The sequence below is a fragment of the Zalophus californianus genome, chromosome 14 (genome assembly GCF_009762305.2).
Source record: "Zalophus californianus isolate mZalCal1 chromosome 14, mZalCal1.pri.v2, whole genome shotgun sequence".
NCBI lineage: Eukaryota > Metazoa > Chordata > Mammalia > Carnivora > Otariidae > Zalophus > Zalophus californianus.
Window position 1 is genome coordinate 40,870,289 of NC_045608.1, and position 27,747 is coordinate 40,898,035.

At 38.5% G+C, this 27,747-nt stretch overlaps 1 protein-coding gene across 3 annotated transcripts in view; it reads left to right on the forward strand.

The window, feature by feature from the left end:
* The window catches only part of MYOM1 (myomesin 1), a 157,503-nt gene that overhangs the window by 48,588 nt on the left and 81,168 nt on the right, over positions 1–27,747 (forward strand). For all 3 annotated transcript variants that reach the window (XM_027575852.2, XM_027575853.2, XM_027575854.2), the window contains 7 exons: positions 3,574–3,931; positions 4,635–4,792; positions 13,306–13,398; positions 15,089–15,177; positions 15,287–15,349; positions 19,791–19,955; positions 22,106–22,267. In XM_027575852.2, the coding sequence (XP_027431653.1) occupies positions 3,574–3,931; positions 4,635–4,792; positions 13,306–13,398; positions 15,089–15,177; positions 15,287–15,349; positions 19,791–19,955; positions 22,106–22,267 (1,088 nt within the window). The remainder of the gene's footprint in view (positions 1–3,573; positions 3,932–4,634; positions 4,793–13,305; positions 13,399–15,088; positions 15,178–15,286; positions 15,350–19,790; positions 19,956–22,105; positions 22,268–27,747) is intronic.

Here is a 27,747-nt window from a genome sequence, read left to right on the forward strand (position 1 = left end):
ACAAAAGAGAATGATCAGGAACTTGGTTCTAATTATGTAACTGACTGAAATTAAGAAGGAGAGCATTGGATGCTAGTGATTGGACACTATATATAGTCACTAGAGAGAGAAAGGTTCAAAACCATAAAACATTGGATGAACAAAAAAAAAAAATCAGATGTTATATTTAGGCAGAGGGAAGCCATTGTGGTTGCCAGTGTGGTTTCAATTATTATTCATTAGGAAGAAAAAAAATCTTAGATAACATAGACTAAGTAAAAGAATGGCATCATAATTTTAATGTCTGCCTATTTGCCTATATTTGTTTAATGTGAAAAAGATTACTATTTATCTTGAGGCAAATTTCAAACAAAATAATCACAAAATTACAAGTCCATTAATGCCAAATTTCTGTGTTTATAAGGTAAATATGTGTGTATGATCTTTTTAAAAAAATATAAACTTTTTTGGAATGATTATAATATCTAGAGGAATCTTGAAACCTGTTTGAGACACCAAATTAAGATTTAATGGGAACCTTCAGAGCCTTCCCTGTTTATTGTCCTTTGAATGGAGAACTATCCACAGAGCTGAGGTGATACTCAAAATGAGGGCTTCCTCTCGGGGCAGATGCCATCAGGAAATTCAGGAGGCAATGACGTGGTTGTCATCGTTGGTGACCTACTTCTGTTTCCCTGTGTTTTTCTTCCCATTCTTCTCTGATAGTTTCTTCTGGAATTGTTTCAGAAGCTAATGTCATAATTGCTCTGATTCCAGTAGGAAGGTGAGGGGGTAAATAATATGCTATTTTTAGCTTTCTCTTTGATATCTCTGATTTTTTTTAAGTGAACTTTCCATTGAAATACGCATATTTTGCTAAGTAGGCTTACCAGACTTAGCCTCTCCACAGTTAGTTTAATATACACTGACATTCTTTATAGGGGATGGCTAGGCTAGAGGAGTAAAATATTTTATTTTCTGCTTTGTTCCCAGCCCACTCTGTTTTTTTAAAAAAAAAATATTTAAAAAGCACATTAACTTAGCATTAACCTACATGGCATACCTCTCCATCTCTTTACCACATGAAATGAGGCTTCTTGCTTTCATTTGGTTTTATTTCTAGTTCTCCTTTTTTCCTTTTTAAAATATGGATCCATCTCCTATATTCTACTCTTATGTTGAAAATAACACTTCATAATGATGTTGTCAGTATTAACAATCTAAGAAGAAGATGGGGGGAAAATGAACCTTTGTTGAGTACCGATTGTTTTCTGAGAATCTTACTAGATGCTTTATATAAACTATTTTGCTAAGTTCTCTATACAGCTCTAGAGATGTATTAGTATACCAATTTATGGACAAGGAAATTAAGACTCAGTGACTTGCTGAAAGTTACATGGCTGGCAATGGAAGAGCTGAGTCTGCCGAGATTGGCCAATGCAACATACAGTGCACTCTGTGATTATAGTGTATTTCTGGGAAATACCGTTTCTTCTGGATGGCACTTGAAAATTTCACTTCTTGTACTCAGATAAATTGAGTTAACTTTGTGTCACCAGCAGGTTTAGAGTATTGGAGAGGCATGAAATTCATCTTAAATTTGTAGCTGTATGGTTTTGTCAGCATGTTAGCATATTTTTGCTTTTGTACCCAGATTATAAAAGGGTTATCACTGACATACACTTATATTTACTTAAAGAAAAATATTCCTCCTGTCCTGGGTCAAAATATTTTTTAAGTGTATTTGAGATCTCATGTGAAATAATTACAGTCTTCCTGAGGTTCAGCTTATTTGCCATGGAAAAGTAAGGAGACCAGGACTTCATTCTGACCTCTCGAACTATGTCACATTAGAGGTGATGTGAGCTTAAACTTAAAGTTCTCTTATTTAAGAATTGTCTCAACTCAGGGCAAGACTAGCATTGAATAAAATCTATTACTATATCTATCAAATCATTTTACAAAGATCATTTCAAATCTCTCTGTTATATATTTACCTCTATATGGAATTCCAGGCAGATTCTCATGATGGTTTGTCTTTTTTTTTTTTAAAGATTTTATTTATTTATTCATGAGAGATGGGTAGAGAGAGAGAGAGAGAGAGAAGCAGAGGGAGAAGCAGGCTCCCAAGGAGCAGGGAGCCCGATGCGGGACTCGATCCCAGGACCCTGGGATCATGACCTGAGCTGAAGGCAGACGCTTAACCATCTGAGCCACCCAGGTGCCCTCATGATGGTTTGTCTTGTATTCACTTATTAATTCATTCACTTCCTATCTCATTAAAAAGAAATTAGGGATAATTATTTCAAGACACTAAACTGAAAATCTTCTATCTTCCCTTTTCTTTAAATTATAGCAGATATATTACTCACTTACTTAGTAAAGACTACCTTATTAATATTTGGAGAGATAGAGATAAGGAAAAAGAAATTAAACTTTACTCACTGAGTTTAGTAAGAAACAAAGTAGACTAATCTTGTCTACCAGATGTTTTAGTAAAATTCCATAAGAAATTTCAAACTTGGGCAAATGTTGAGCCCTCTTTTTCAGCAAACTACACAGATTCCGGTACCAGAAACTTATAAACATAATGGCAGTATTTGCTTAAATTTGGAAACCATTATTCTTATAAGAAAATCAAAGGTAAAATTCAGCCTTCAGAGGTCTAAGTAGACTCAATTTCAAGAAAATCTTCAATATAATCATTATACTTCCTCACTGTTGGGCTTGACCACAAAGGTATTGAAGGAGGTTAAAAATAATCTACATGTTTTTAACAACATTAATAAATTATAGCACAGTTTCTGTCATAAACTACTACATTAGGCATAGCACTTTTGGATGTTACCACTCACTTGCCATCATCATTAATTATGAATAAAAACAAGTCACTTTTATAAACATCACGCCTTAAATTTTGGTCATTTTTTTCTTATCAGGGCTATGTGCAAGCATAAATAAAGAATGTCATTAAATATGTTTACACACACACAAATAACCTTTAGAGAAACCCAGTAGGCATAAGGATCTCATGTAAATTGTGCAACAGCTCTGGGCAATGCATTATATCAGGTGAGTTATAGAATCCAGATCAAGCACATAGTCCCATATTGGAATCACAGGCACAGGAACAATATATCCCATTTTATAATGTCATCTTTTCTGGAGGGAAGGTTATAACTTAATCTTTTATTATAGACTCAATCCTATTTAAATACCCTAAAGAAACCAATGAAATGACCTTAAGCAAGTTACCTAATTTCTCTGAGCCTTGTTACCATATGTCTAAAATAGAAATGATAAGAGTTTACCTAGGGTTATTGCAGGCTTAAAATGAGATAGTGTATGTAAAGAAGCACTTGTCAACACCATGGCCAAAGTAGGTATTATTGTTGTTGTTACCATTATGGGTTAAGGTGATGATCATTTCTGTATGTGAAGAATTATCTTCTGATTTACCAGGTTTTTCTTTGTCAGGTTTTCTTTGGGCATGATACACAATGTCTAAGTTCTGATACTTTGAACTTAGTAAAAATTAGGCAATCCTATCACTGCCATCCACAGTAACCATGTTTTGCTCTTATTGTATTTTAGCCAAGTGCATGTCAGTGGAATTACAGATACGGAAGAAGAAAGAATTAAAGAAGCTGCTGCTTATATAGCCCAGAGGAATCTTCTTGCTAGTGAAGAAGGAATCACGGCATCCAAACAGTCCGCTGTATCCAAACAGTCAGCTATATCCAAACAGTCTGCTTTATCCAAACAGTCCGCTGTATCCAAACAGTCCTCAGTATCCAAACAGTCCGCTGTATCCAAACAGTCCGCTGTATCCAAACAGTCCGCTGTATCCAAACAGTCTACGTCCACTCTTCACCAGGAGGAAGCTTTTGAGAAGAAGTCAAGGAAAGTAACAATTCGAGAGAAGGCAGAACGCCTGTCGCTGACAAAAACAGTAAGAAAAGACAATTTAATGTAATTTACAAACGCAGAGATGCATGTAACATTGCCTGTGTATGTACATATAGATTTATTTGTTTTGAATGAGGAAATATGTAGTCTTCTGGAGAAACAAAACTAAAGAAAACAAGGAGAAAGACATCAAAATGTATGGGTCAAAGAAAGACAGACTTAGTAGTTTCAAACTCCATGAAATTTTAGGTTCTACAGAAATTATGGTTCTAAAGAACCTTAAGAAATCCACCTTAGGGGAAAGTAAAATATGTTGCTGAGATGTTAAAAATTAAATGTATCTTTTTAAAAGGGGAAAAGAGGGGCGCCTGGATGGTACAGCTGGTTAAGCATCTGACTCTTGATTTCAGCTCAGGTCATGATTTCAGGGTCCTGGGATTGAGCCCTGGGAGGAGCCCTGAGTGGAGCCTGACGTGGGGTTCCATGCTCAGCACAGAGTCTGCTTGTCCCTCTCCTTCCCCTTCTGCTCCTCCCCCTCCCCTTGCTAAAATAAATAAATAAATAAATAAATAAATAAATAAATAAATAAATAAATAAAATCTTTTTTAAAAACAGGGAAAAAGAGAAGGCCTTTGGTCTAAATAGAAAAGTAAGCCTCCAAGTGGAAAAATGATAATTTGGGTTTTTGTTATTTTAGCAGCACAGGTTACTTTGATTTCATAATATTTTTATGTATTTTTTTATAGTTAGAAGAAACTGAGGCATTTCACAGAAAGTTGAATGAAGATCATCTTCTCCATGCTCCTGAATTTGTCATTAAACCTCGTTCCCACACTGTTTGGGAGAAAGAAAACGTAAAATTACATTGTTCTGTATCGGGCTGGCCGGAACCTCGTGTCACATGGTATGTTATCTGTATGAAAATTACTCATAGAATCTATTACACAAAACTAATTTTACCTCCAGTGAAGATATTCAGCATTGTGAATACGCAAGAGTCAGTGAAAGTACCTACAAGTTTGTACAGATTTTTTAAATAGTGAGGAAAGGATACCAGGATGAATATTTTATGAATGAGAAGAAAGAACAGTCTCATGTACATTATGATATATTATGATACTTCATAATCCTGTTATAAAAGGGGTCTTTATTGCATAAGGTATTAAAATATAGTCAACATACTTACATACAAAGAAAATACATGGCTATAACTGCTATGGGCCATAAAATGTAAACAGAAATTTGCTCCCATACAGTATAGGTATTATTTTGTGACCAGAAGCAATGCTCTTAAAAAGATAATTAAAACCCAGAAGGCTTCATCTCTACTCCTCACATGACCTGAGATCTCAACATACTTTCTAAAGCCACACGGAAGAGGGAACCGGATGGAAGATATTACTCAATACGGGGTCTTAAGAAATTTTCTTTCCATAAAGAATAAGAACCCATTTTCTCTCTCTCATTGCAATTGTCAATGACTGGATGATCCCTAAACTCCAGACTTTCCTGTTATATGTCATGAATACCTGTCACAGACAGCAGAAGTATGAAAATGATGGAGCCAACCTAAAAAAGATGTTTTCTGTTTAATTCCCTGACACAGGTATTTGGCATGCTGTTTTTTTATCCTCAGGAGTGGTGGTAAATGCACCCTATGTTGCAGTATAAATGCCAATGGCAATGACATTCTGTGTGGCATTTATACTGCAACATAGGGTGCATTTACCCCCTGCAGAGGGCCTGCCTCCTCCTTTCTTAAGGCCATTATTTCTGTTGGTTAGACACCTGCCTAGGACTAAGGGAGGTAACTGACAAGGAACATATTTCAATGAAAATGAAGTTTCAAAAAAGTCAATTTACAAGCTTTAAAGTATAAAGGTATATTATATGAAGCTAGGAATCAATCAGCCTTAGCCCCACCTTTCTCTGCGACTATGGAGTTGCATACTTTGTTTGGCCCATTAAAGGGATATTTCCTCTTAAGAAACTGATTACTTCCCACCTCATAAAAAAAATCTAAACTTTCCAATTGAAATGTGTGAAGAATAACAAATTTTCAGCTCTAATAATTATTTGGTCAGTAAGAAATTCCTCTTATGAATTAAAATGTACTCCTGATAAACGAATAATTGGAATCCTTAATCAAGTAGATTTATTTATTGCACAATATTCTTTTTTTTCCTGCTTTTTAAAAATTAGAGTTAAAGATGATTTTCAAAAGGATACAAAAGAATTTCTGGGAGCTAAATACTAATCTCTTAAGCACTTGTTAAATACATAGCTGCTAAAATACAATACAACCATGCCATGTACCACTGATGGTGTTACTGAGCCAGAGTGATGTGTTTTCATGAAAGGAGAGCTCAAACTCTGTTAGAGATTAAATTCCTGCATCACGTTTTGTTGGCTGGAAAAGGAGTGATTTAAAAACAAGCATCACTGATATGAGGAATTCTTAATCTCAGGAAACAAACTGAGGGTTGCTGGAGTGGGGGTGGGGTGGGAGGGTTGGGGTGGCTGGGTGATAGACATTGGGGAGGGAATGTGCTATGGTGAGCGCTGTGAATTGTGCAAAACTGTTGAATCACAGATCTGTACCTCTGAAACAAATAATGCAATATATGTTAAGGAAAAAAAAAAGAAGATAGCAGGAGGGAAAGAATGAAGGGGGGGAAATCAGAGGGGGAGACGAACCAGGAAAGACGATGGACTCTGAAAAACAAACTGAGGTTTCGGGGGGGGTGGGTTAGCCTTAGTGATGGGTATTAAAGAGGGCACGTTCTGCGTGGAGCACTGGGTGTTATGCACAAACAATGAATCATGGAACACTACATCAAAAACTAATGATGTAATGTATGGTGATTAACATAACAATAAACAATTTAAAGAAAAAAATAAAAAAAATAAAAACAAGCAAAAAATATAGACTCCCCACAAAAATATGAGATGACTAAATTGGCAACTCTTTGAATCCTAGTTAAATTGAAGAATAGAAATTCTGTCAATTTTCAGTTATTCTCACTAATGGAGCTGAGAAATAGTATGATTGGCTCCCTAAATCTTTCACATCTAGCTTTGAAATATTTTTTTTTTCTTAACATTGAGTCTATATCCCAGGGGCTCATTTTAAATAAAAATGAAGATATAGACACAAGATTTGTCTCAGGAACAATTGGGAAGCTATTCATTTACTGTAACAAGTCTTCTCAAGTTCCTGCATATCCTTTAGTGCTTGGAGGAGACAGCTCGATTCTTTATAAAATTCTCCCCATAGGGAGAAATCAGAGCATTTCACAGAAAATCCTATTGCCTTGCAAGCCAAGTGAAAAGTCAATATGAAAACAGAAGAACCAGTGGACCACTAAGAAAATAGTGAACGGTACTTCAGAGAGCAAGATTTGCCCTTGGATAAAGCTTAAATTTAGACAGCTAGCAGATAACTGAAAATTGGCTATGGCAGTAAACAAGGTCAGATCCAGGTTTTGTGGGGCATGAAGCTCATACAATTCAGGGTCACTCTTTACAAAAAAGAATATTAATAATATAAATTAGGCAGTGAGCCTTGAGGACACCCGTGCTGGTGAGAGACCTGAAGCTCCATTGGCCTCCAGGTAAACCCACCTCTGGGAGTAAACTGTGTGTGGGATCAGTGTACCTTCCTGGGTATGCTGCCTTTTAAAAAATAATCATTAAATGAAGCTCTAACTTACTTTGTAACACTGGTACAGAGTACCCAGTCTTCAATAAGCATTTTCCCCCTCAACGAGCAGGAGACCCACAACCCAAGTACAAACCATGGTTTTTGGTGATTACTTTGCAGGCATTTATGTCTTTTCGTTACTCAACTGTAGCTTTCTGGGCCTAACACTGAGGACAAGTATGAAAGAAATAATTGGGAATGGCCTTCCTGAATAGAAGGAGGTGAATCATGGGAACAAGTTTGTGACGATGCTTTCTGCAGTCATGCTGCCTCGCCTTGTAGCTGTTAGGTCCTTAGCCATGCTTTTTCAAGGGCATGTGTGCCTGGGGCCTGTTTCCCTTAGAGCCCTTTCCAAAGAGGGTTAAGTTCCAAGTTTCCACTAAGCACCCTCGAGACATGGAAATCCCTGAGGTCTAACAAATGATATGAACAGGCAGCAGCTGCTCTTTGGCCAATCCCGTGTACTGACCAAGTCTGTCTAAATGTAACCTAGAGGTTACTCAGAAAACACTAAATGACAGGAGCACATATCACTCATCAGGGCCAGGTGCAGAGATGCCAAGGGGCACTGTCTGATTCCCAAGTCACTTTGAGAGCAGAAGGAAACCTGTTTAGGCATTGGGACCAGTAGAAAAGTTAGTTGCAAGGATGCTTCTGCACCACCACAGTGAAGCTGGCCATCCTGAAGGAGGGCTTTGTCAACACAAAAGGAAACGTATATATATATGGTGAAAAATGCCAAAATTGTTTTACTTAATTTAATAGGCTGTATTTATATAATAACTTGTATAATAGGCTACATATTGGTTTAAAAGAGGAAGAAAAAGATTACATTTGTATTTGTTTTACTTGCATAAAGAAACCCTGGAAGGATTTGTAAGAACCCAAGGAGAACAGTTAGCTGTGGGAATGAGCTGGGTTGAAGACAGACGCGTTTGAAGGAGACTGTTCCCTGTGTACCTTTATACTTTCTGGTTCTTGGACCATATAAATGCATTGCCTATTCAGATTTTTTTAAAGTATATGAAATAGGGGAAAAGAGAAAAGTTCTCTTTTAAGAAAGGAAGGAATTGAGTTAATTTTATCCTTTTTTAAAAAAGAGACAGATTTAATTGGATTTCCAGTCCAAAGTCTAGATCAATTTTGTCAATGAAAATCTGGATTGTAATCTGTGGGGAGATTCATGCAAACTCACTGGAGCAATGTGTTGGTGTTAGTGAGTAGCAGTTCACTCATTTACTCACTCAACACCCATGTTTTTGGATTTATCTGCGAATACTAGGCTAGACCATCAAGCGGGACAGTTAAAATACTTGTTTGGAATTCTTCACTTTGCCCCTAAAGTTACTGCCAAATAGACACTTAAAGAAATTTGTCATTAGGCATGATAATAGTTCAAAACCTCAGAATAAAATAGTAGAAGAAATGTACTTCAGGAATTGTCTGGGGATTTGGAAAAGTGTTATTCTGTTTTTGCAAATTATGAGAATTTATAAATTCCATAATAGAATCATACATTGAATTTATTTACAAGATTAGAGTTATTCACGATGTTATTTAAAGTTAGCTTTAATTACTACCATATTATCTTTGGAAAGCAACCTACATTTAAAATAGTTTAAAATTAAAATTATTTATAATTTATAATTACTTCCCAACATAAGGGTTTGGGGTTTTATTTTAGATTTTTCTTATTTATTTAAGTTCAAAATCTAACCTAATGGGTTAGAGCTCTCTCAGCCAACTGGTTTTTAAAGTGGATAATAGCTATTTATTAAAAATACAAAGTTGGATTCTAAGTAGTAATTACAGTTTGTGGTGAGATTCAGCATGTTAAAGATCATTTTGGCATGCATTATTTGTTGATAGAAAAAAATCGGAATGCTTGACCATGCTGTACGCTGCCAAAGAGCTTTCACTTACACCCCCTTGTTACCGAGTCAGCCCAAGATTCAGACATTTATTTGGGGGAGTGAAATCTGTGTTTTACATACATAAAGGAAGAATATTATCCTACAAATACTTACAGTATAATGAAAGCTCATTAACTAATAAGTAGTTCATAAACTACGTGAAAGTGGTAAGGAAAATGGTGTACATCTGAATAGTCACAAGAATTTCAGAAGCCTTGGGGCACCTGGGTGGCGCATTTGGTTAAGCCTCCAACCCTTGGATTTGGCTCATGTCATGATATCAGAGCCCATGTTATGGGCTCCCCACTCAGCAGAGAGTCTGCGTCCCCCCACCCCTCCCCCTACTCATGCACTCTCTCTCTCTAAAATAAATAAATCCTAGGAAAAAAAAAGAATTTCAGAAGCCTTTTGACAAATAATCCCAAAGTGTAGGTTACTCTCCAAAATTAGCCTCTGACTAGCCTGTTTGGAATTTCACTTTCCAGAAATAACAAGCTCTGAAGAATATACAGAGCAGGCCAGAAATCTCATAGTGGAACATAGGCAGTCTCACAGTGACCCCAAACCTGAATGACTAAGTGAAGTTCTCAGAGAAGAGAAGAGAATTGCTTCTTAACTCAATCCGTGTGTGCTGCTTTACAACAGGCTTTTCTTACACTGCCATCCAGAGTTCCAGAGGAAAGACTCGAAGGTCCTCAAAGTGTTGTGTATCGTGTGCATGTACATTTTAAACTGACTTCTTATGCCAGGTGGTCACATTAGAAAAGTCCTGGGTATTTAGCTGGGGGGAAGGCATTAAGGTGCTAAGTGGGGTAGTGCTGAAAAGCAAGGAAGGTGAAGCGACCCATGGCAGCCTCAAGATACTGTTTTAACTCAAAGTTTACGGAAATACGAACATTTTTGGTCGAAGCCAAACTGAGTGTCACTAAATTGGTTGCTCAGGTACCACTTGCCATAGCCTTCGGTGTCACATTTCTCTCCTTATACTAAAAAGAACTACCGAAAACACCCCAGCTCATGCACAAACTTGAGCAATAGGGAGCTTTTGAGTCAAGTGTGAAATTACTGAGACCAATTTCTTCTGAGGAACATGCCGCTTAACTTGTTCTACCCTGTCATTCATCAATACAAGGAATGTTTGAAATTAGGAGCACCTAGCAGATTTCTTTTTCTAGGCCATCTCTGCTCGAATAGCCCTGTCTGCCTGGAGCTCTGGTGAGACAGCTGGCCGAGGACACTCTGGGGCTGGCAGGGAATGGCTCACCCTTCTGCCGTGGGTGGGGTAGAAGGTTGTGCCTCCCCACCTGCCACGCAGCTGTGATCCCCCAGCCAGGGCAACCCTCTCATTTCACGTCGGAGGGAACCGAGACACAAAGAGCCTCAATTTACTTTCTTGGCATGTGCTTATTTTAAATTAGCCATATCATGAAGTACGTGTTTGTCAGAACTCTGTTCCTTCATCCAAACATTATGAAGCCACAATTAATCTATTGTTATACAATAATTCTGTTCAAGCCAATTTAACAAACACTGAGTGCCTAATATTTGCCCATGACTCATCCTTCCTTGAGAGTGGGAATAGAAGTAAAAATGGATCAGACACAACCCCCATCACCAAGGCAATGACAGCTTAATGGAAGAGACACATATCCAACCAAAATGTGGTGAATGTTCTATCTTGCAGCTTGAACAAAGTAACACTGGTGTAGAGAGGCAGGAACAATTAATATCATGCGGGATTTCAGGGAGGAGTTTATTGAAGAAATGGCATTTGATCTGAACCTCAAAGGATGAGCTGGGATTTTGCTAGGCGTAGAAAGAGAATGACACATTTTTAAAAGTATAGAAAATGAATATGTTTTAGGGACAAAGGGTGTGTGTGTGTAAGCTGGGGAGAGGAAGGAACTGACTGAAGATTATTTCCTTTCTTTCTCTCCCTTTCCACCACTTTCCCTGCTCCCATACCTCGTTATAACCATTTCCAGAAGTCTGAAGAAATAAAATGCTGCTAAACAGAGTATATTTGGAAAATGGAAGGATCATATGTTGTCACAAGCTGGATGCTTGGTTTCAAATCCCAGCTCTGCTCTCTAGCTGTGTGAACTGGAGCAAGTTATTTAACTTCTCCATGCCTTGGTTTCTTTATCTGAAAAATGATGTTAAAAATAGGCTATCTCAGGCAGTTGTTGTTAAGAATTGAATTTTCTTCTTCTTCTTTTTTTTTAAGATTTTATTTATTTATTTATTTGAGAGAGAGAGTGAGAGAGAGCATAAGCAGGGGGTAGGGACAGAGGAATAGGGAGAAGCAGACTCCCTGCAGAGCAGGGAGCCTGATGTGGGACTTGATACCAGGGCCTTAGGATCCTGACCTGAGCCAAAGGCAGACACTTCACTGACTGAGCCACACTGGTGCCCCAGGATTGAATTTTCTGATCTATGTGTAAAGCACTTAGAACCTTGTTTGGCTCATAGTAAATGCTCTGTCTCAGTTGTGGTTATTAGTGTTATTTACGTTATCTGTGCACATGAAGTGGTGTGTCTGAAGGGAAAAAAAGTGAAATCTAGCTCTTCTTTTGGACAGAAAATGGCTTCAGCAGAAAAGCCTGGTTGGGCATCATAGTCATTGGTTATTGAAGGCATGAGGACGTGGTGAAGAATCAAGAGGACACAGAACACTCTTCTGTGTTTATCAGAAGATGGTGTCTCAGGAAGGGCCCCTCCATGTGGGCCTATCCTCTGAGGGCTGAGAGGCGTAACCAGGAAGAGGACAGTCAGAAAAAGGGAATCTCTCAACTCTTATTTGTCAGACTTTTTCTTTCATGATTGATATTTAAGTTCTTCCAAACCAAAAGCCATGCTTGCTTTTAACAGAACAAAACACTTAAATATAAGAGCTTTCAATACAATGACATTGTTTTTAACAACATGCAAGAATGTTAGTAGGAAGAATGTTTTGCTTTCATCCCACACAGACAGCCAACAATAAAACCCCCAACACAAAGCCTTTCTTTCTGTCTTGTCAACAATGGACGAGTTTTTCTTTAGGTCTTTGATTGAAGTATAATATACACACACAAAAAGTACATATTACATATAAATGTAGAGCTTTGATGAGTTTTTGTAGACTGCACACACCCATGTCACCAGCACCCAAACAAGAAACCAAACAATATCAGCGCCAAGATGCATCCTTCATATCTGCTGTCTACACCCCAGGGAAATCACTCTCTTGACTTCTAACAGCAGTAATTTGGTCTTATATGGGTTTGTACTTTATATAAAAGCAACCAATATACTATGTACTCTTTTTTTAAAGATTTTATTTATTTATTTATTTATTTATTTGAGAAAGAGAGAGAGAGAAGCAGACTCCCTGCTGAGCAGAGAGCCTGATGTAGGGCTCAATCCCAGGACCCCGAAATCATGACCTGAGCCAAAGGCAGATGCTTACCTGACTGAGCCACCCAGGAGCCCCTATACTATGTACTCTTTTGTGTCTGGCTCTTTTCACTCAACATTGTGTATATGAGACTCCACCACACTGTTGTGAATGGTCAACTTCTTCAATGTAATTTTTATGATAGAGGAGAGGAAAGCACGCTCATCGAGAAGTTTAATTGTATTTATAGTGCATTTTATTTAATCTGCTGTAGCTTTGTATTCATTCAACAGATGCTGCTGCAACCTCAGTGCTGTGTTTATGGGTGTCCCTTCATGAACAAGAATCGTGTGTGTGTGTGCTTTTAATCATAAAGCTATTTATATTTCAACTTACTTTGCCTTGTTTCCATTGTCTCACAGGTATAAAAACCAGGTGCCAATCAATGTCCATGCAAACCCTGGAAAATATATTATTGAGAGTCGATATGGAATGCACACTCTGGAGATCAATGCGTAAGAGGATGTCAGGGTCCATGTGTGTCACTTGACAGTTGCCTGGGGAGGCAGTCTCAGCAGTTAACCGCTGTCCCCCTTTCTTCCAAATGCACCATGGTCACAAAGTGGTCTTACGTTTGAATTTAGTAATGATGAGAAAAAAATTAATTTGTACCTTATCCTTTTATATACTTGAGAGTTTTTCTTAGACATTAGTGAGAAAATAAGTTACATAAATAGGCATTTATATTTAGTTATCCTTCCCCATTCTAAATCGATATCATCAGCAGCATTATCCTTTTTTGCCTTGAATCAGCAAAGGCCATGGAGATTGTGGTGGGTGGCAGTGAAAGTAAGCTGCACCAGGATAAATTCTCTCCTTCAGCTCCCCAGGAAGTGTGGGAAACTATGCACCCACCCTGTCAGCCTGCAGATGGAGGCAGGACTGGACAGGGGAATGTTTTTAAAGCAAAATCCAAAGCAAAATTTGAAAGCCAAACCCACCTCAAAATTTCTAAGTCCTCAAACATTTAATCTATCTCCTAATATGGTTTTGAATGCAATTCTGGTTATGTGGATGAAGAAGTCCCACCATTTTTAGTTCACATGAAACCATGACATGCTGAGATGTCAAAGTAAAATTTACATCATTCTGATCAGAGCAGATGACACACATGATACTGGGTTTCAAGCAGGACCCTAGGGCCCTGGGACATTGTCCAAGCACTGACCTTGACCTAAAGTCATTTCAGTTCTGCCATTTGGTGGTTCTACTGAGGCTGCAGTGAGCTATGTGTTTGCTTTATAATTAAATAATTATGAGAAAGGCAACCATATTGACCTTCCTGGAGTTCCATTGATGTCCATAAAATTTCAACGAGAAATCAGTTTTTAGAAATGACACTAAATCCAGAAGGTCAACGAAGAACACAGACACTGGTTGTGATAAGACACAAAACAACCTGCTTTGAAATCTTAGCTTGTTCATCTCTGTGAGATCATTCTTTCTCTTACTCCATTATTAAACCTATCCCGATTTCTGTATTATAACTTGTAGGAACTTCTAAATGGAGCTGCTGTGCTGTGCTGTGGGCTGAAATTCCAAGTGTGACCTGAACCTTAGTTGAGTTGAGAGATAAACACCATATTTGTACTTTGAAGCTAGAACACCGAACCACACATTAGACAGACCCGGATCCGGTTTGTAGCTCAGGGAGCCTGCGGGAGTCCTGTAGGGGAGACTGTGTCTTTCCCTCTCTGTCGCCCTGTTGCCCCCAGACTGAAACTCTCCCGAGGGAGGCCAGCAGGAAAGTTGTACCCATGGGGTGCTCTGGGAAGTTACCTGCATGGGCAGACATTTTCTGCTCCTGACACCACTTTAGACCAGTTAATCATAATACTGTTCCTGCTGTAATTTATGTGCTTAACAGTTTGTTGACATGGGTTTTTTTTGGACATTTTAAATGAACCTGGGCAAGGTCACAGTGCTGTAGGCGTCCTCCTCCCATACTGTGCTCCTGGCTTGAAACTGTAGTAGGTATCCTGCGTTATATAGAATCCCACAGGGAGCTGGATCCAAGACAGCTTCATCAAAAGTCCCCCGAGCCACGTGCTGGCCAGTGATTTGCAGTGTGCCATGTTAGCAAAGAGATCCTTGATAGAAGAACAGCTTGTAGCGATGGTCACTCATCTCCATCTGTCCTTTCAGATGTGATTTTGAAGACACTGCTCAGTACCGGGCCTCTGCGATGAACGTTAAAGGAGAGCTTTCAGCATATGCTTCGGTCGTGGTAAAGAGTAGGTTTGCTGCACTTGTTTTATTCAAAGTGTATTTTTAAAAATTTATTCTCATTGATAAAAAATAAATCAGGCAGCAGTTCACATGCATTTCTGCTTTCTTTTCTAGGATATAAGGGAGAGTTTGATGAGACTCGCTTCCATGCTGGGGTTTCCACCCTGCCCCTCAGCTGTAAGTTTAAAAATATATTTGCTAAGTGTCATCTCTATTTAAAATACAGCAGAATAAGCCATTCTATAATGCTGAAATAAAAGAGAGGATTATTATAATATATGGTAGTATGTATATAATAGCTATCTATGCTGGGTTTTATTTTTTAGATTCTTGGTTACTATTCTCCTTCTGAATGTAACTGCTTCGTTCTGGTTTTATAAAAGCCCAGATATTATGGGCTAAAACTGGCAAGTGTTTTTAAGTCTTTCTGTATTAAACTGAAAAAGATCATTACACAAACCTGGGCAGAGAGATTTAACCATGCTCACCCCCCCACACACAAGTCTGTCCTGTATCAGAGCATCCACGTCAGCATCACCTCCTGGAGAAATTCATGTCTGACTCCCACTGCCACCCACAAGTCGACCCAGTCAGGGTTAGGTGTCCCCAGGAGACCGCAGCACCTCCACCACAGCATCCATCACGCTGGACACTGTTAACTGTTGTGTCTTTCTCTCACCGAGCTCCAAGCCACTTGAAGGCAAAGCTGGACCTTTTATCTCTAAACCCCAACGCCTGACACAGAATAGGTATTTGATAATGAATGAATAAATAAATACACTAATTTATGAAGTGCAATTTAAAATAAAATCTAAGGGCTCCTGGGTGACTCAGTCGGTTAAGCATCCGACTCTTGATTTCGGTTCAGGTCATAGTCTCAGGGTCATGACATCAAACCCCGTGTTGGACTCCACACTGGGCATGGAGCCTGCTTAAGAGTCTCTCTCTCCCTCTTCCTGTCCTCATCTCCCTCTCTGAAAATAAATAAATAAATAAATAAATAAATAAATAAATAAATAAATAAAATATCTAAATTTTCTTTAATAACAAACTATTAAAAATATTCTGATCTGTGGTAATTTGTGAACTTCAATCATTTCACCTATATCAGAACATCTTTTCATAGGAACCAATAAAAGTAAAACCCTCATGGTTGTTCAGATAATTTGATGCTTATGGTGATCAGACTGAAAAAGGTAGTCAAGCCTGAACTTATTTTCTGAACATTAAAAATAAGTGATAGTTTTGAAAATGCTTGAGGAAGATACTTTCTCATGGGTCAGTTTTTCACCTAACTGGTTAGTTTGATGTCCGTAGATGACCTGTTCCATCAATTTTGTGGGATGGCTCCTAATTTTAATATTCCAAGTTTTAATCTTTAGTATCAATCCCATGGGTGGGTGGGAGGGAATGATCGGTAGGAGTGAGGGAGGAACACACCCCAAATCGTGTTTTTCTCCCATCATTTGACTCATACTGAGATAGAATAGTTGAACATTTTGAAACTATGACTTATCTCCCATTGTCCCTAAGACAGGTTTATTAATCATTTATTTCACAATCATCTGAATGTATCCTGCTCATTCCCACTGCCGTATCAGCATCCATATTTCTCCCATTTCTCTCTTCTCCATCAAACTAGGGTCTAAAAGCCCAGCTCACCCTTACTTCTCTAACTTCTTGATCTTTCAAATTCTCCTCTGACTGGTCCCTGAATTGAGTGCAGTTGTTCCCCACATAGAAAACAGAGGACTTTTTTCATTTATTCAACTAATATTTATTGAACATCTACTATGTCCTGGGTACTGGTTTAGGTGCTTGGAATATGCTGATAAATATAGATAAAGCTTCCTGCCCGTGGTTCTGTTCTGATAGTTAATATATATTGATCAGTTGTACCAGACAGCACACTAAGACATTTTGTTATATGCAATGATCATTTAATGCTCTACCAAAGCTTATAAAATAGGTGTCTTTTATCTGTGCTATGCAGATCAGTAAATAGTTTTAGAGAGGTTAAATCATGAGACAAAACCACACATAAGGGTAGAGTAGGGACTTAAAAGTTGGTCTTTCTAACTCTAAACCATATTCTTTTTTTTTTTTTTTTTTTGGTGGGGTGGGGGAGTAGAGGAAGAGGGAGAGAGAGAATCTTTTTTTTTTTAAGATTTTATTTATTTATTTGAGAGAGAGAGCACATGAGAGGGGGGAGGGTCAGAGGGAGAAGTAGACTCCCTGCCGAGCAGGGATCCCAATGCGGGACTCGATCCAGGGACTCCAGGATCATGACCTGAGCTGAAGACAGTCGCTTAACCAACTGAGCCACCCAGGTGCCCAAGAGAGAGAATCTTAAGCAGGCTCCACGCCCAGCACAAGCCGAGGCAGGGCTTGATCTCATGACCCCAAGACCGTGACCTGAGCCAAAATCAAGAGTCAGATGCTTAACTGACTGAGCCACCCAGGTGTCCCTCTAAACCATATTCTAAGACAGGAGTTGGCATTTTCTGCAAAGGACTCCTGTAATTATAATTTGTAAACTAACTGTAATTTGTAAATTGTAAATACATTAGGATTGTAAATACTTTAGACTTTGTGGGCCCTATGGTCTTTGTCACAACTACTCAATGCCACCATTGCAACACAAATTTACCATAGGGCGCCTGGGTGGCTCAGTTGGTTAAGCGACTGCCTTCGGCTCAGGTCATGATCCTGGAGTCCCGGGATCGAGTCCCACATCGGGCTCCCTGCTCAGCAGGGAGTCTGCTTCTCCCTCTGACCCTCTTCCCTCTCATGCTCTCTATCTCTCATTCTCTCTCTCTCTCAAATAAATAAATAAAAAATCTTAAAAAAAAAAAAGTCACCATAGACAGTAGGTAAATAAATGAGCATGGCTGTGTTCCAATAAAACCTTATTTATGAACATTGAAATTTGAATTTCCTATGACTTTGCCTGTGTCACAAAATAGTCTTCTTCTTTTGATTCTATCTCAACCATTAAAAAATTGAAAAATTATTTCTAATGGTACAAAGCAGGAGGCAGTCCAGATCCAGCTGACAGATTTGCCAAACCCCGACCTAACCCTTATTATTTTGTAACTCTTATCTCTACTCCCTAAGGCAGCTTTGGAGCCAGCCTGGCTTCCCAAACAGCAAGGTCTGATTGAATTGTTTCCCTTTCGATCTTAGTGGGACATCATCCTATAGAAGTGGGGCAGATGGAACCTGTGCTTCAAAGAGGTGTTGTTTCACTCTTGGTTAGTGGTTGCCAGAGGACACACAGATTCAAGGCAATATTATGGATTGCTGGAGAGCGCAGCTTCTGGAAACAGCCTGCCAGTGTCAATTCTGGCTCTACAGGGTCATTGTGGGCTGTTAATTTGGCCTCCCTATGCTTCTGTTTCCTCATCTATAAAACAGAGAGATGATAATGGAACTTACCCGAGAGAGCTATTATGAGGTTTGAGTTAATAGATATTTAACACTGGGAACAATACTTGGCACAAGTTGAACTCAGTAAATTTTAGCTTGCATTTTCAAACTAATTCTAAGAGGTGTTAGGAGGAGAAATAAAATATGAGAGACAGGGCCTAAATTTTAGAGTCAGGCAGCTATGGGTTTGAATTTCAATTTCACACATAATACCTTTGAAACCTGGACATTAGCTGTGTATTATTTTTGTGAACTTCTCCATTCTCATCTGAAAGAGAAGGAAAAACATATCTGTGCCATGGGGGTTTTGTAAGGATTAGACGACTTGTCAAATTCAAGTATGTGGCATGGTAACCCGTTAACGGAGTCATTATTTTCCCAAGCTCTTTCCCTTGAGAAAAGAGAAAATAAAACCTGGGAGGGTTTATGATGCAGGTATTTACTCAATCTGTAAGTAAGATATTTCTAAGAAAAATATTTTTTAAAGTCACAATATTATAAACTTTTCAGTTTGAAATTTCTTATTTTTTTCTCACTCAGATCATTAAAGACACTGAAGCAATAAATTTCTTTTTTTTTAAGATTTTATTTATTTATTCATGAGAGACAGAGAGAGAGAGAGAGAGAGAAGCAGAGGGAGAAGCAGGCTCCCAAGGAGCAGGGAGCCCGATGTGGGACTTGATCCCAGAACCCTGGGATCATGACCTGAGCCGAAGGCAGACGCTTAACCATCTGAGCCACCCAGGCGCCCTGAAGCAATAAATTTCTCCAATAAGTTGGAAAACTATTTTTATACTCTGAGGGATTGATCTGACTGTTTGTCTGGAGAGTACAGCAGTTGAGTTTTAAATGAACTAGGAATCTAAAAAGTGCATATATTGTGCTAAGTATTTAAGTCTGAGCTAAATGTGGTATTCATTTACGTGCTATGTGAGGTATTAAGCCTGCCCCTTAAAATTCTATTCATTGCAATTATAAAAATAAATATTGAGCTTATCTGACCAATGAAGCAAGAATTTCCATTTCACATCATAATATATGGGAATGTGCTTTGTACTTCTTTATAAGACTTAATTTTTGCCCAGAGAGTTCATTTGATCAATGTTTGTTGTGACTGCTTATTAAAATGCTAGTGTCTCTTTGATAAGAAAAAAAACAAATTGCTGATGTTTGTTTTTGTTGTACCCAGTTGGCGTGACACCTTATGGTTATGCATCCAAGTTTGAGATCCACTTTGATGACAAATTTGATGTGTCTTTTGGAAGAGAGGGAGAGACAATGAGTCTAGGCTGCCGTGTAGTTATCACTCCTGAAATTAAGCATTTCCAGCCAGAGATCCAGTGGTACCGAAATGGTGAGCCTTTATGATGAATTCTCACTTTGGTTCTTATTCACAGAAGGTGGCAGACGGGGCTTGACACCCGAGCACGAGCTTCCATAAGACCACAGACCTGTTTATCAGAACTGGCAGAATCTGGACATTAGAAGGCATAACCCACTGGATGTTGAAAGAGTTTTTATACATATATCAAAGTAGCAGAACTTTGATAATATATTTGTGGAGGTTATAATTTCTTATCACCAAGTAATCTGTGGAAAGCATTACAAAAATGCATTTTTATAAATTACTGATCTATTCATTTTATAAGTTAATTTTATTTAGTAAAATTAAGGGAAGTCCACGGAAGTCCAGTGGGACTATGGAGCATGGCCACTGACCCCTCGACATGGTGGGCAGAAAGCAGCATGCTCACCAAGCAGTTGGCCTGAACTTCAGTTGTGCACACAGGTACCTGGGGCAGTCTGGAACATCTGGGTCGAGACCGAAGCCAATAATGGCAAAAGCACTGTGGATGGCGAACATGGCCCTAGGGAAGGGAAGGGGCTCCAAGTGGGGGGCAGCATGGGAACCTACAGTTGGAACAGAGTCGGAGCTTGCCAGCCCAGCCCTCCTTCCCCAGAGCTCATTTCTGTGGCATCTGCACAAATACTAACTTATTGACCTGAGCATCCAGACAGGAACTACCAGCAACCAGGCAGTAAACTTTGTCAGTAAAATACTACAAAATAAAATCACGTGTATAGACATTGAAGTAAAGCATATGAAGCAGTTGTTGGAATTCTTCAGAGTTGAAAATCCCTGGTATTGAAAACTGCTATAACAAGGCACAGCAAATATTCAGAGGCTTAGAAATGTAAATTAAGCTTAAAGATTGTCGCATTCAATGAAAGAGAACACTTTTTTCATATGAAACTGTGGATGAAGCAATTATTAATAAGGAAGATAATCTTAAAATTATTTTTTCCTTGTAATTAAAGATACAGTGAATAGAATGCATAAACAGACATTTGGATTATATACAAATCATTTTCAGTTTCTTGTATAACATCCACAAGTTATAGAACATGATAGAGAAAATATCAAAATATTATTATGTAAAATTACATTTAAAATTAAATTCAGACTTATGTGAAACTGATCTATATGAAATCAAATTTTTTTAGAAATTTTGTTCCTTAAGAATCATTAGCTCTAGAGTACTAAAATTTATATTTTGAAATAATTTATCAGAAAGTTAACCCAATGTTAACTTTATAAGAATTTATCTATATAATGCTGTATAGTATAAAACTATATGATATTTTTAGTATGCAATTTCTTAACAGCTGCAGTAATAGTTGCATCAGCAGAAAGATCCTTCTCAAAATTTAAAGATTATCAACTCATTTCTGATCTTGCATTTGTAAAGAGTGACTGATGTTACTTTTTTTTAAAGATTTATTTATTTATTTGGTGGGGGTGGGGGGATGAGGGAGTGAGGGGGGAGGGGCAGAAGGGGAGGGAAAGGGACAAGTAGACTCTGCCTGAGTACAGACCCAATTGTGGGGCTCAATTTCATGACTCTGAGATCATGACCTGAGCAGAAATCAAGAGTTGGCCACTGAACTGACTGAGCCATCCAGGTGCCCCTCAATTATATTGACTTAAAAGGAAGTTGCCAAAAGTATAAATCTGATGACCTAATAACTGAATTTGCAGAAAAGCAAGCCTGAAATATCTTATTATCAATCAAGGTATTACATTAATAAAAAATTATTTTTGTATATAAAATTATGGCATGAAAATATTTTTTTGCAATTTGTGTTACCCCAATTATATTTTATATATAGTAAAATATTTTTAGAGGAAAAAGCCTTATATTTTAGTACCTGTAACTGTATTTTTTTCTTTGCTTTTTGAACAGGGGCTTTGCAATTTCATTTTGCACTGGACCCTGCAGATTTTATATTTGGCCCTGGTCCCTTCACTTCTGATACAGCATTTTTTATCAATATAAGCATGGCAGAATGGCTCAAAGCCCTAGAGACCTCTACTAACAGTCAAATAGCTTTCAATATAGAAGAAGAAGCAGAGAGAGAGAGAGAGAGAGGGAGGGATGGAAAAAGAAGGGAGCAATGGGGGGAAACTGAGTTAATTTTCTTACATTTTAAAAAAATTTCCAGGAGCACCTGTTTCTTCATCCAAATGGGTTCAAACACTTTGGAGCGGAGATCGAGCAACACTGACATTTTCTCATCTCAACAAAGAAGATGAAGGCCTTTACACAATCCGTGTACGAATGGGAGAATATTATGAACAATATAGTGCTTATGTCTTTGTTCGAGGTAAGACCCAGCAAAAAGCAGAACACCCAAGAATGTTTAAAACACTGAGGCCAAATCAATCTATCCAGACAGGTTTTTTGTAATGATGAAAGGTCCATTTGAAAATTCTTCCAAAATACATGGCATAGAGTTATTAACTTCCAGTAAAATTAGACCCAGTATAAAAAGGTTAACCCTGAGGCACCAACCCAAAGCTAACTAGCTTCCGGACTGTGTTACTATCACTAATGTCAGGACTTTCTTTATCTTCAGTGAGTCACCAGGGCAGCTCTCTGTAGATGTTCGAGGAGAGATGCTACATCCCAACAATATGAAAAGCCATTTCAGTTTATGGAAGCTACAATAAAAGAGTGATGTGCTACAGGGGATTTACTCTTTAATATCTATTTCATGGAGCAAATTCATTATTTCACTCCAGACACCTTCTTTATAGTTTCAGCTTTAATGAACTAGGAAACAAGGTGCTACAACTTAATCCTTAAGGCAAACTGTGTGATTTTAGGAGTCTTTCTTTCTTCGCCTGTGGATTGGCTGTCTGCAAGTGGGGATGTTATTTCTACATGGGATCCCAGCGCATTTGGAAGACCATTGACACAGTCTTCAGGGTCAGTGTTCTGTGTTCTCTTCTGTGATGTTAGTCAGGTGTCCACAAGAGGAGACACAGGAGAGGCTCAGGAAAACTAAGTTTATTACACTCACAGGTTTTAGCACACCACATAGGGTCACCTGGGGAAACATGAGCATAGGTTGGGTTGGTCAGGAGGCATAAGGGGCAAGAGGGAGGGGAGAGCTTAGGCCATGGCTGTTATTGGAGTTTCTATGGGAAAGGCAAGGCAGGGCAGGATTAACAGTTTAGGACTGGCTAGTTTGAATCATTTTGGTACACTCTAAACTATAGGCGTGGTCCCTAGTGGCCTGCTACCTGGCCCTGGGATGATTAAGGCAGGGGAATATGGCCTCCTGGGGTGCACAAGCCAGATAGAGGAGGCATGGCTCTGGATTGGTCAGTTTTGCATATCAAAGGCATGCTCCTGGCTGAGCCCTTGCTATCTCTAAGAATTGGCTAGCCCTGGGAGGGGCAGTGTCTCCCCAGTCAGAAAGGTTTTTAAGGTGTCAAACCATCATAATATATAGACAACTAAAATATAAACAATATAGGAGACTTACTAATTTTTTTAAATCTCTCATGTCCTAAATAGAATCATAAACTCATAGGAAATTTTTATCAAAATGGAACTTTAGAGGTCAGATGTCCTTAACTGGGATCCACAGACTCCCAAAGGGTCTATATATTATATACTATACTATAATATATTATATTTCAATATATTTAGTTTCTTTGGTAATCTCATGTATTTTATTTTATGCATTTGAAAGCATTATTCCGAGAAGGGGCCTCTAGACTTTCTTTGTCAGTCTGCCAAAGGAGTCTATCGTATGAAAAAGTTAGGATTCCCATTCTAGTCTAATCCTTTAATTTTAAGTTGCAGAAGCTGAGGTTCAGAAAAATAAAGTGATTTACCAAAGCCTCACAGTTAGTTAAAAGCAGAAGTGGACCTAGGATACAGATCTTCTGATGCCTAACCCAGGATTTTATAAATTTTTTTAAAGATTTATTTATTTATTTGAGAGAGTGAGAATGAGAGAGAGAGAGTACATGAGAGGGGGGAGGGTCAGAGGGAGAAGCAGGCTCCTTTGCTGAGCAGGGAGCCCGATGTGGGACTCAATCCCGGGACTCCAGGATCATGACCTGAGCCGAAGGCAGTCGCCCAACCAACTGAGCCACCCAGGCGCCCTAACCCAGGATTTTAATTAGGATATAAGCTAAGCTGATGAAACAAAAAAGCTTATTTCTCTCCCATGTCTATCAATTCAGAAATAGGAGTGTGGTTCAGAGTCCCAGGTTCCATCTACATCGTTATTCCATTGTCCCCATGGTGCCATGCCATGTTCCCATCCCAGCCTATGGGAAGAGGAGAGAAAGGACATGCAGGGGGAGATGCAGAGTTGCACACATCACTTCTGCATGGTGAACACTTAGCCAACACACACATCTCACAGTGAGGGAAGCTAGGGCATCATGTGTCCAGTCGGGTGGCCATGTTGCCTGCTGAAGCTGGCACTTCTAGTACTAAAAGGAAACAAACAAACAAAAAAATGGATCCTGGGAATGGTTAGCAGCCTACATACACCTGCAGTCAAAAATAATGATTGTGGAATTCTGTCCTGGATCAACAACTGATAAAAATACATGAATATCTACATCATCTGAAAATGTGTCAGACTTTCTCCTACACAAAAGCCTGGTGGGAAAAGTCAGCTATCGCTGAGGGAAGAAAGATGCTAGCCTCTGGATAAATCACTGTGAAGATGGACACACTGAAACTCCTCAGCAAGTAAGTTTGTGTAGACAAACCACCTGGATGAACCTGGCTAGATAAGGACTGAAAAAGCAAAGTGTTTGCCTCTGCTCTCAGTTGTCTTACCTAAACCAGACGGTGTCTCTGGCGACTCAAGGAAAAAACCTTAGTTATTTAGACCTTGGCAGTTCTTCTGTGCCTTTGTCTGGGAACTCTGACATAGTCTAGGGTTTTCTCAGTAACATTTCTCAGTGCCTGTATCCAGAATTGTGGCTCTCTGCCAGATTTAGGCCAGGCTTCACATTACTGACTATAGAAAGGGAGAAGGCATTGAAATTTGAAATTTATACTTAAGCTAGTTTTCAAATCCACAAAAGAAGGAAATGGAAAGATTCTAAAATTTATCAGATGTTGGTGTGAGAGAATTGAGAAGATAAATGGGAGAGACAAAATTGGGAAGATAAATTTCAGTAATTGCTTTGTGAACTTAAGAACTTTTAGAAAATATTTCACTTATAAGTTTATTTTGAATGATGTGTTTTAGATTCTTTTTAAAAAAAAAGCCTTTGTTGAGGTGTACTTGATAAACTGCAAGATTCACCTATGTTGAGTGGACAGTGCTTTCAGAATATTTACAGAGTGTGCAGCCATCACCTACCATCCAGTTTAAGAACATTTCCATCACCCCAAAGGGATTTCTTTGCCCATTCCCCACTGTCATCCCCAGACCAGCCCGTAGGCAACCACTAACCTACATTCTCTCTGTTGGCCTTCTCTGGACATTTCTGGATATAGTATTTGGACTTTTACATCTATCTTCTTTCATTAAAACATATGTTTTGAGGTTCATTTATGTTATAACACATATTAGCAGTTCGTTCCTTTTTATTGCTAAGTAGTATGTCGATGTATGGAAATACCTCATTTTGTCCATCCATTCACCATTTGGGACAGTTGGATTGTTTCCACTCTTTGGGTATGATGAATACTGTTTCTATGAACATTTGTGTCCGTATTCATGGGTATGTTTTTATTTCTCTTGGGTAGAGACCTACGAGTGGAATTGCTGGGTTATATGCTAAATTTATGTTTAACTTTTTAAGAAATTGCCAACATGTTGGTTTTTTGGTAAAGATTTTATTTTTAAGTAATCTCTACACCCAACATGGGGCTCGAACTTGCAATCCCCAGATCAAGAGTCACGTGCTCCAACACCTCAGCCAGCCAGGCATCCCAAGAAATTACCAGCATGTTTTAAATGACACTTCATGTGTTTTTAAAACTCTGTATATATTGAACTGCATAGGCCATTTCATTGCATTTTTAGAGTGCTGATATTTTTGCTGCTTAGAAAATAGCTTCTGAACCAGAACGATCAGTGTATAAAGCACCATATGTCTGCAGAAACACATTCCAGAGCTGCACATATTTGGCCAGGATTTAATTACATAGATAGTGTGTGTTCTTTGTGAAAAAAATAGATCATATAAATAAAGCAAAAAACAAAAAAGGAAAGAAAGAAGAAGAAAAGCTATTCCAATGTTACTATTTTATTACATATTCCTCTAGAATTCTATATTTTATATATTCTTCCCTCCCCTATCCTCTCCACCGCATAGAGGGAGAGAGATGATAAAGTGGCAAAGGATGGAATAGAAATGTCTTGAAAAAACAATTACAAATGACAAATAAATATATGAAAAAATTCCGCTAGTAATCAAAGAAATGAAAATTGAAATGATGTAACATTTTAATCTATCATATTGCAAGGATTTAAAGGATTTTTAAAATCCACTGGGATAGAAGGATGGTGGGAATAGCACATCTGTACACTGCTGATGAGTGTTAATTGTTTCAACATTTCTCAGGATGTTTTGCTACTATGTATCAATAGTGCACATTTCCAACAATTCCAGTTCTAGGAACTTAAGTGGGCAAAGGTGAGAAAAATGTTTGTATTGGGAAAAACTAGAAGAAATCTAGACATCCATCCATGGGAATTATAGGATAAAGTATAATAAATGCCCCATGTAAACAACAGAATAACACACAAGAATGAAAACAAATGATGTGTATCTGTATTTATTGATATGGAAATATATTAACATGAAACTGCATAGTCCAGTCCCATTTTTATTTCAAAAACAATCATTTTTGAGTTCATAAATATAGAAAAAAATCTAGAAGCATCTGGGCCAATATGTTAGTAGTAGTTATCTCTGAATTATGGAATTAAAGGGGATTTAAACATATATTTTTTGATTATCGTATATTTTACAAGCAGGCACTGCTTTTATACTAAAGATAATAGTTACATTTTGAAAAAAAGTTATAATTAGCTTATGTCAGAAATCAAGATATAAAGAGTAGCAGGCTAATCTTTCCCCTAATTAATCAAATGTACAAAAACTTTGGCATTTTGGAGGGTTGGGAGAAAGGGCACAGGCTAGGAAGAGGGTTGCCACGGATCGAGTGGGCGCTGCGGTCAAGCAGCCTGGAGCAGCTGCTGAGAGCCATGAGCACAGATGTGTCCCAACAGAACACGGTATTTGGATTTGGCTTCCAGCAGCTCCTACACAGAACCTGTTTTTAGAAAGACTGTTAAGCCCACCCGAAGAATGGCATGGTCCAGGCCATGTTATAAATATGCTGAAAAATGGCTCCCTGGACGCCTACTGTCTGCCGGGCTCTGTTATATACAGTGGATATTCAGCAAGCTAAACCGGGGATTCCTGGTTGTTACATCATGGGCCGTTAGCAAAAGGACATGGGTGAAGGTTGCCACATGTCCCCTCCCAACTGAGCGGCTTTCCAACATCCCTCTTCTGCCACTTATGCCTGTTAACCTCAGCATCTCAACCCCTTTCTAGCTCTGCTCTAACTTCACCGTCAGCAGGCTCGCCCCCCAATCCAGTCCTTTAAAACCTGAAAGCAAAGAAGTTTCTCCCCACCAAAATGCTTTCTTTTAGGAGCCATGATTTAGTTATGTTCTAGTAGAGCACTTATGCCAGAGAAGTTGCCTAAAACACTTTCCTGCAGGTTTTTGGGGGGCAAGAAACAGAATATTCAAAACCAAAGTGACTTGAGCTCTTCACAGGCAATGCAAACCTATCAAATTCA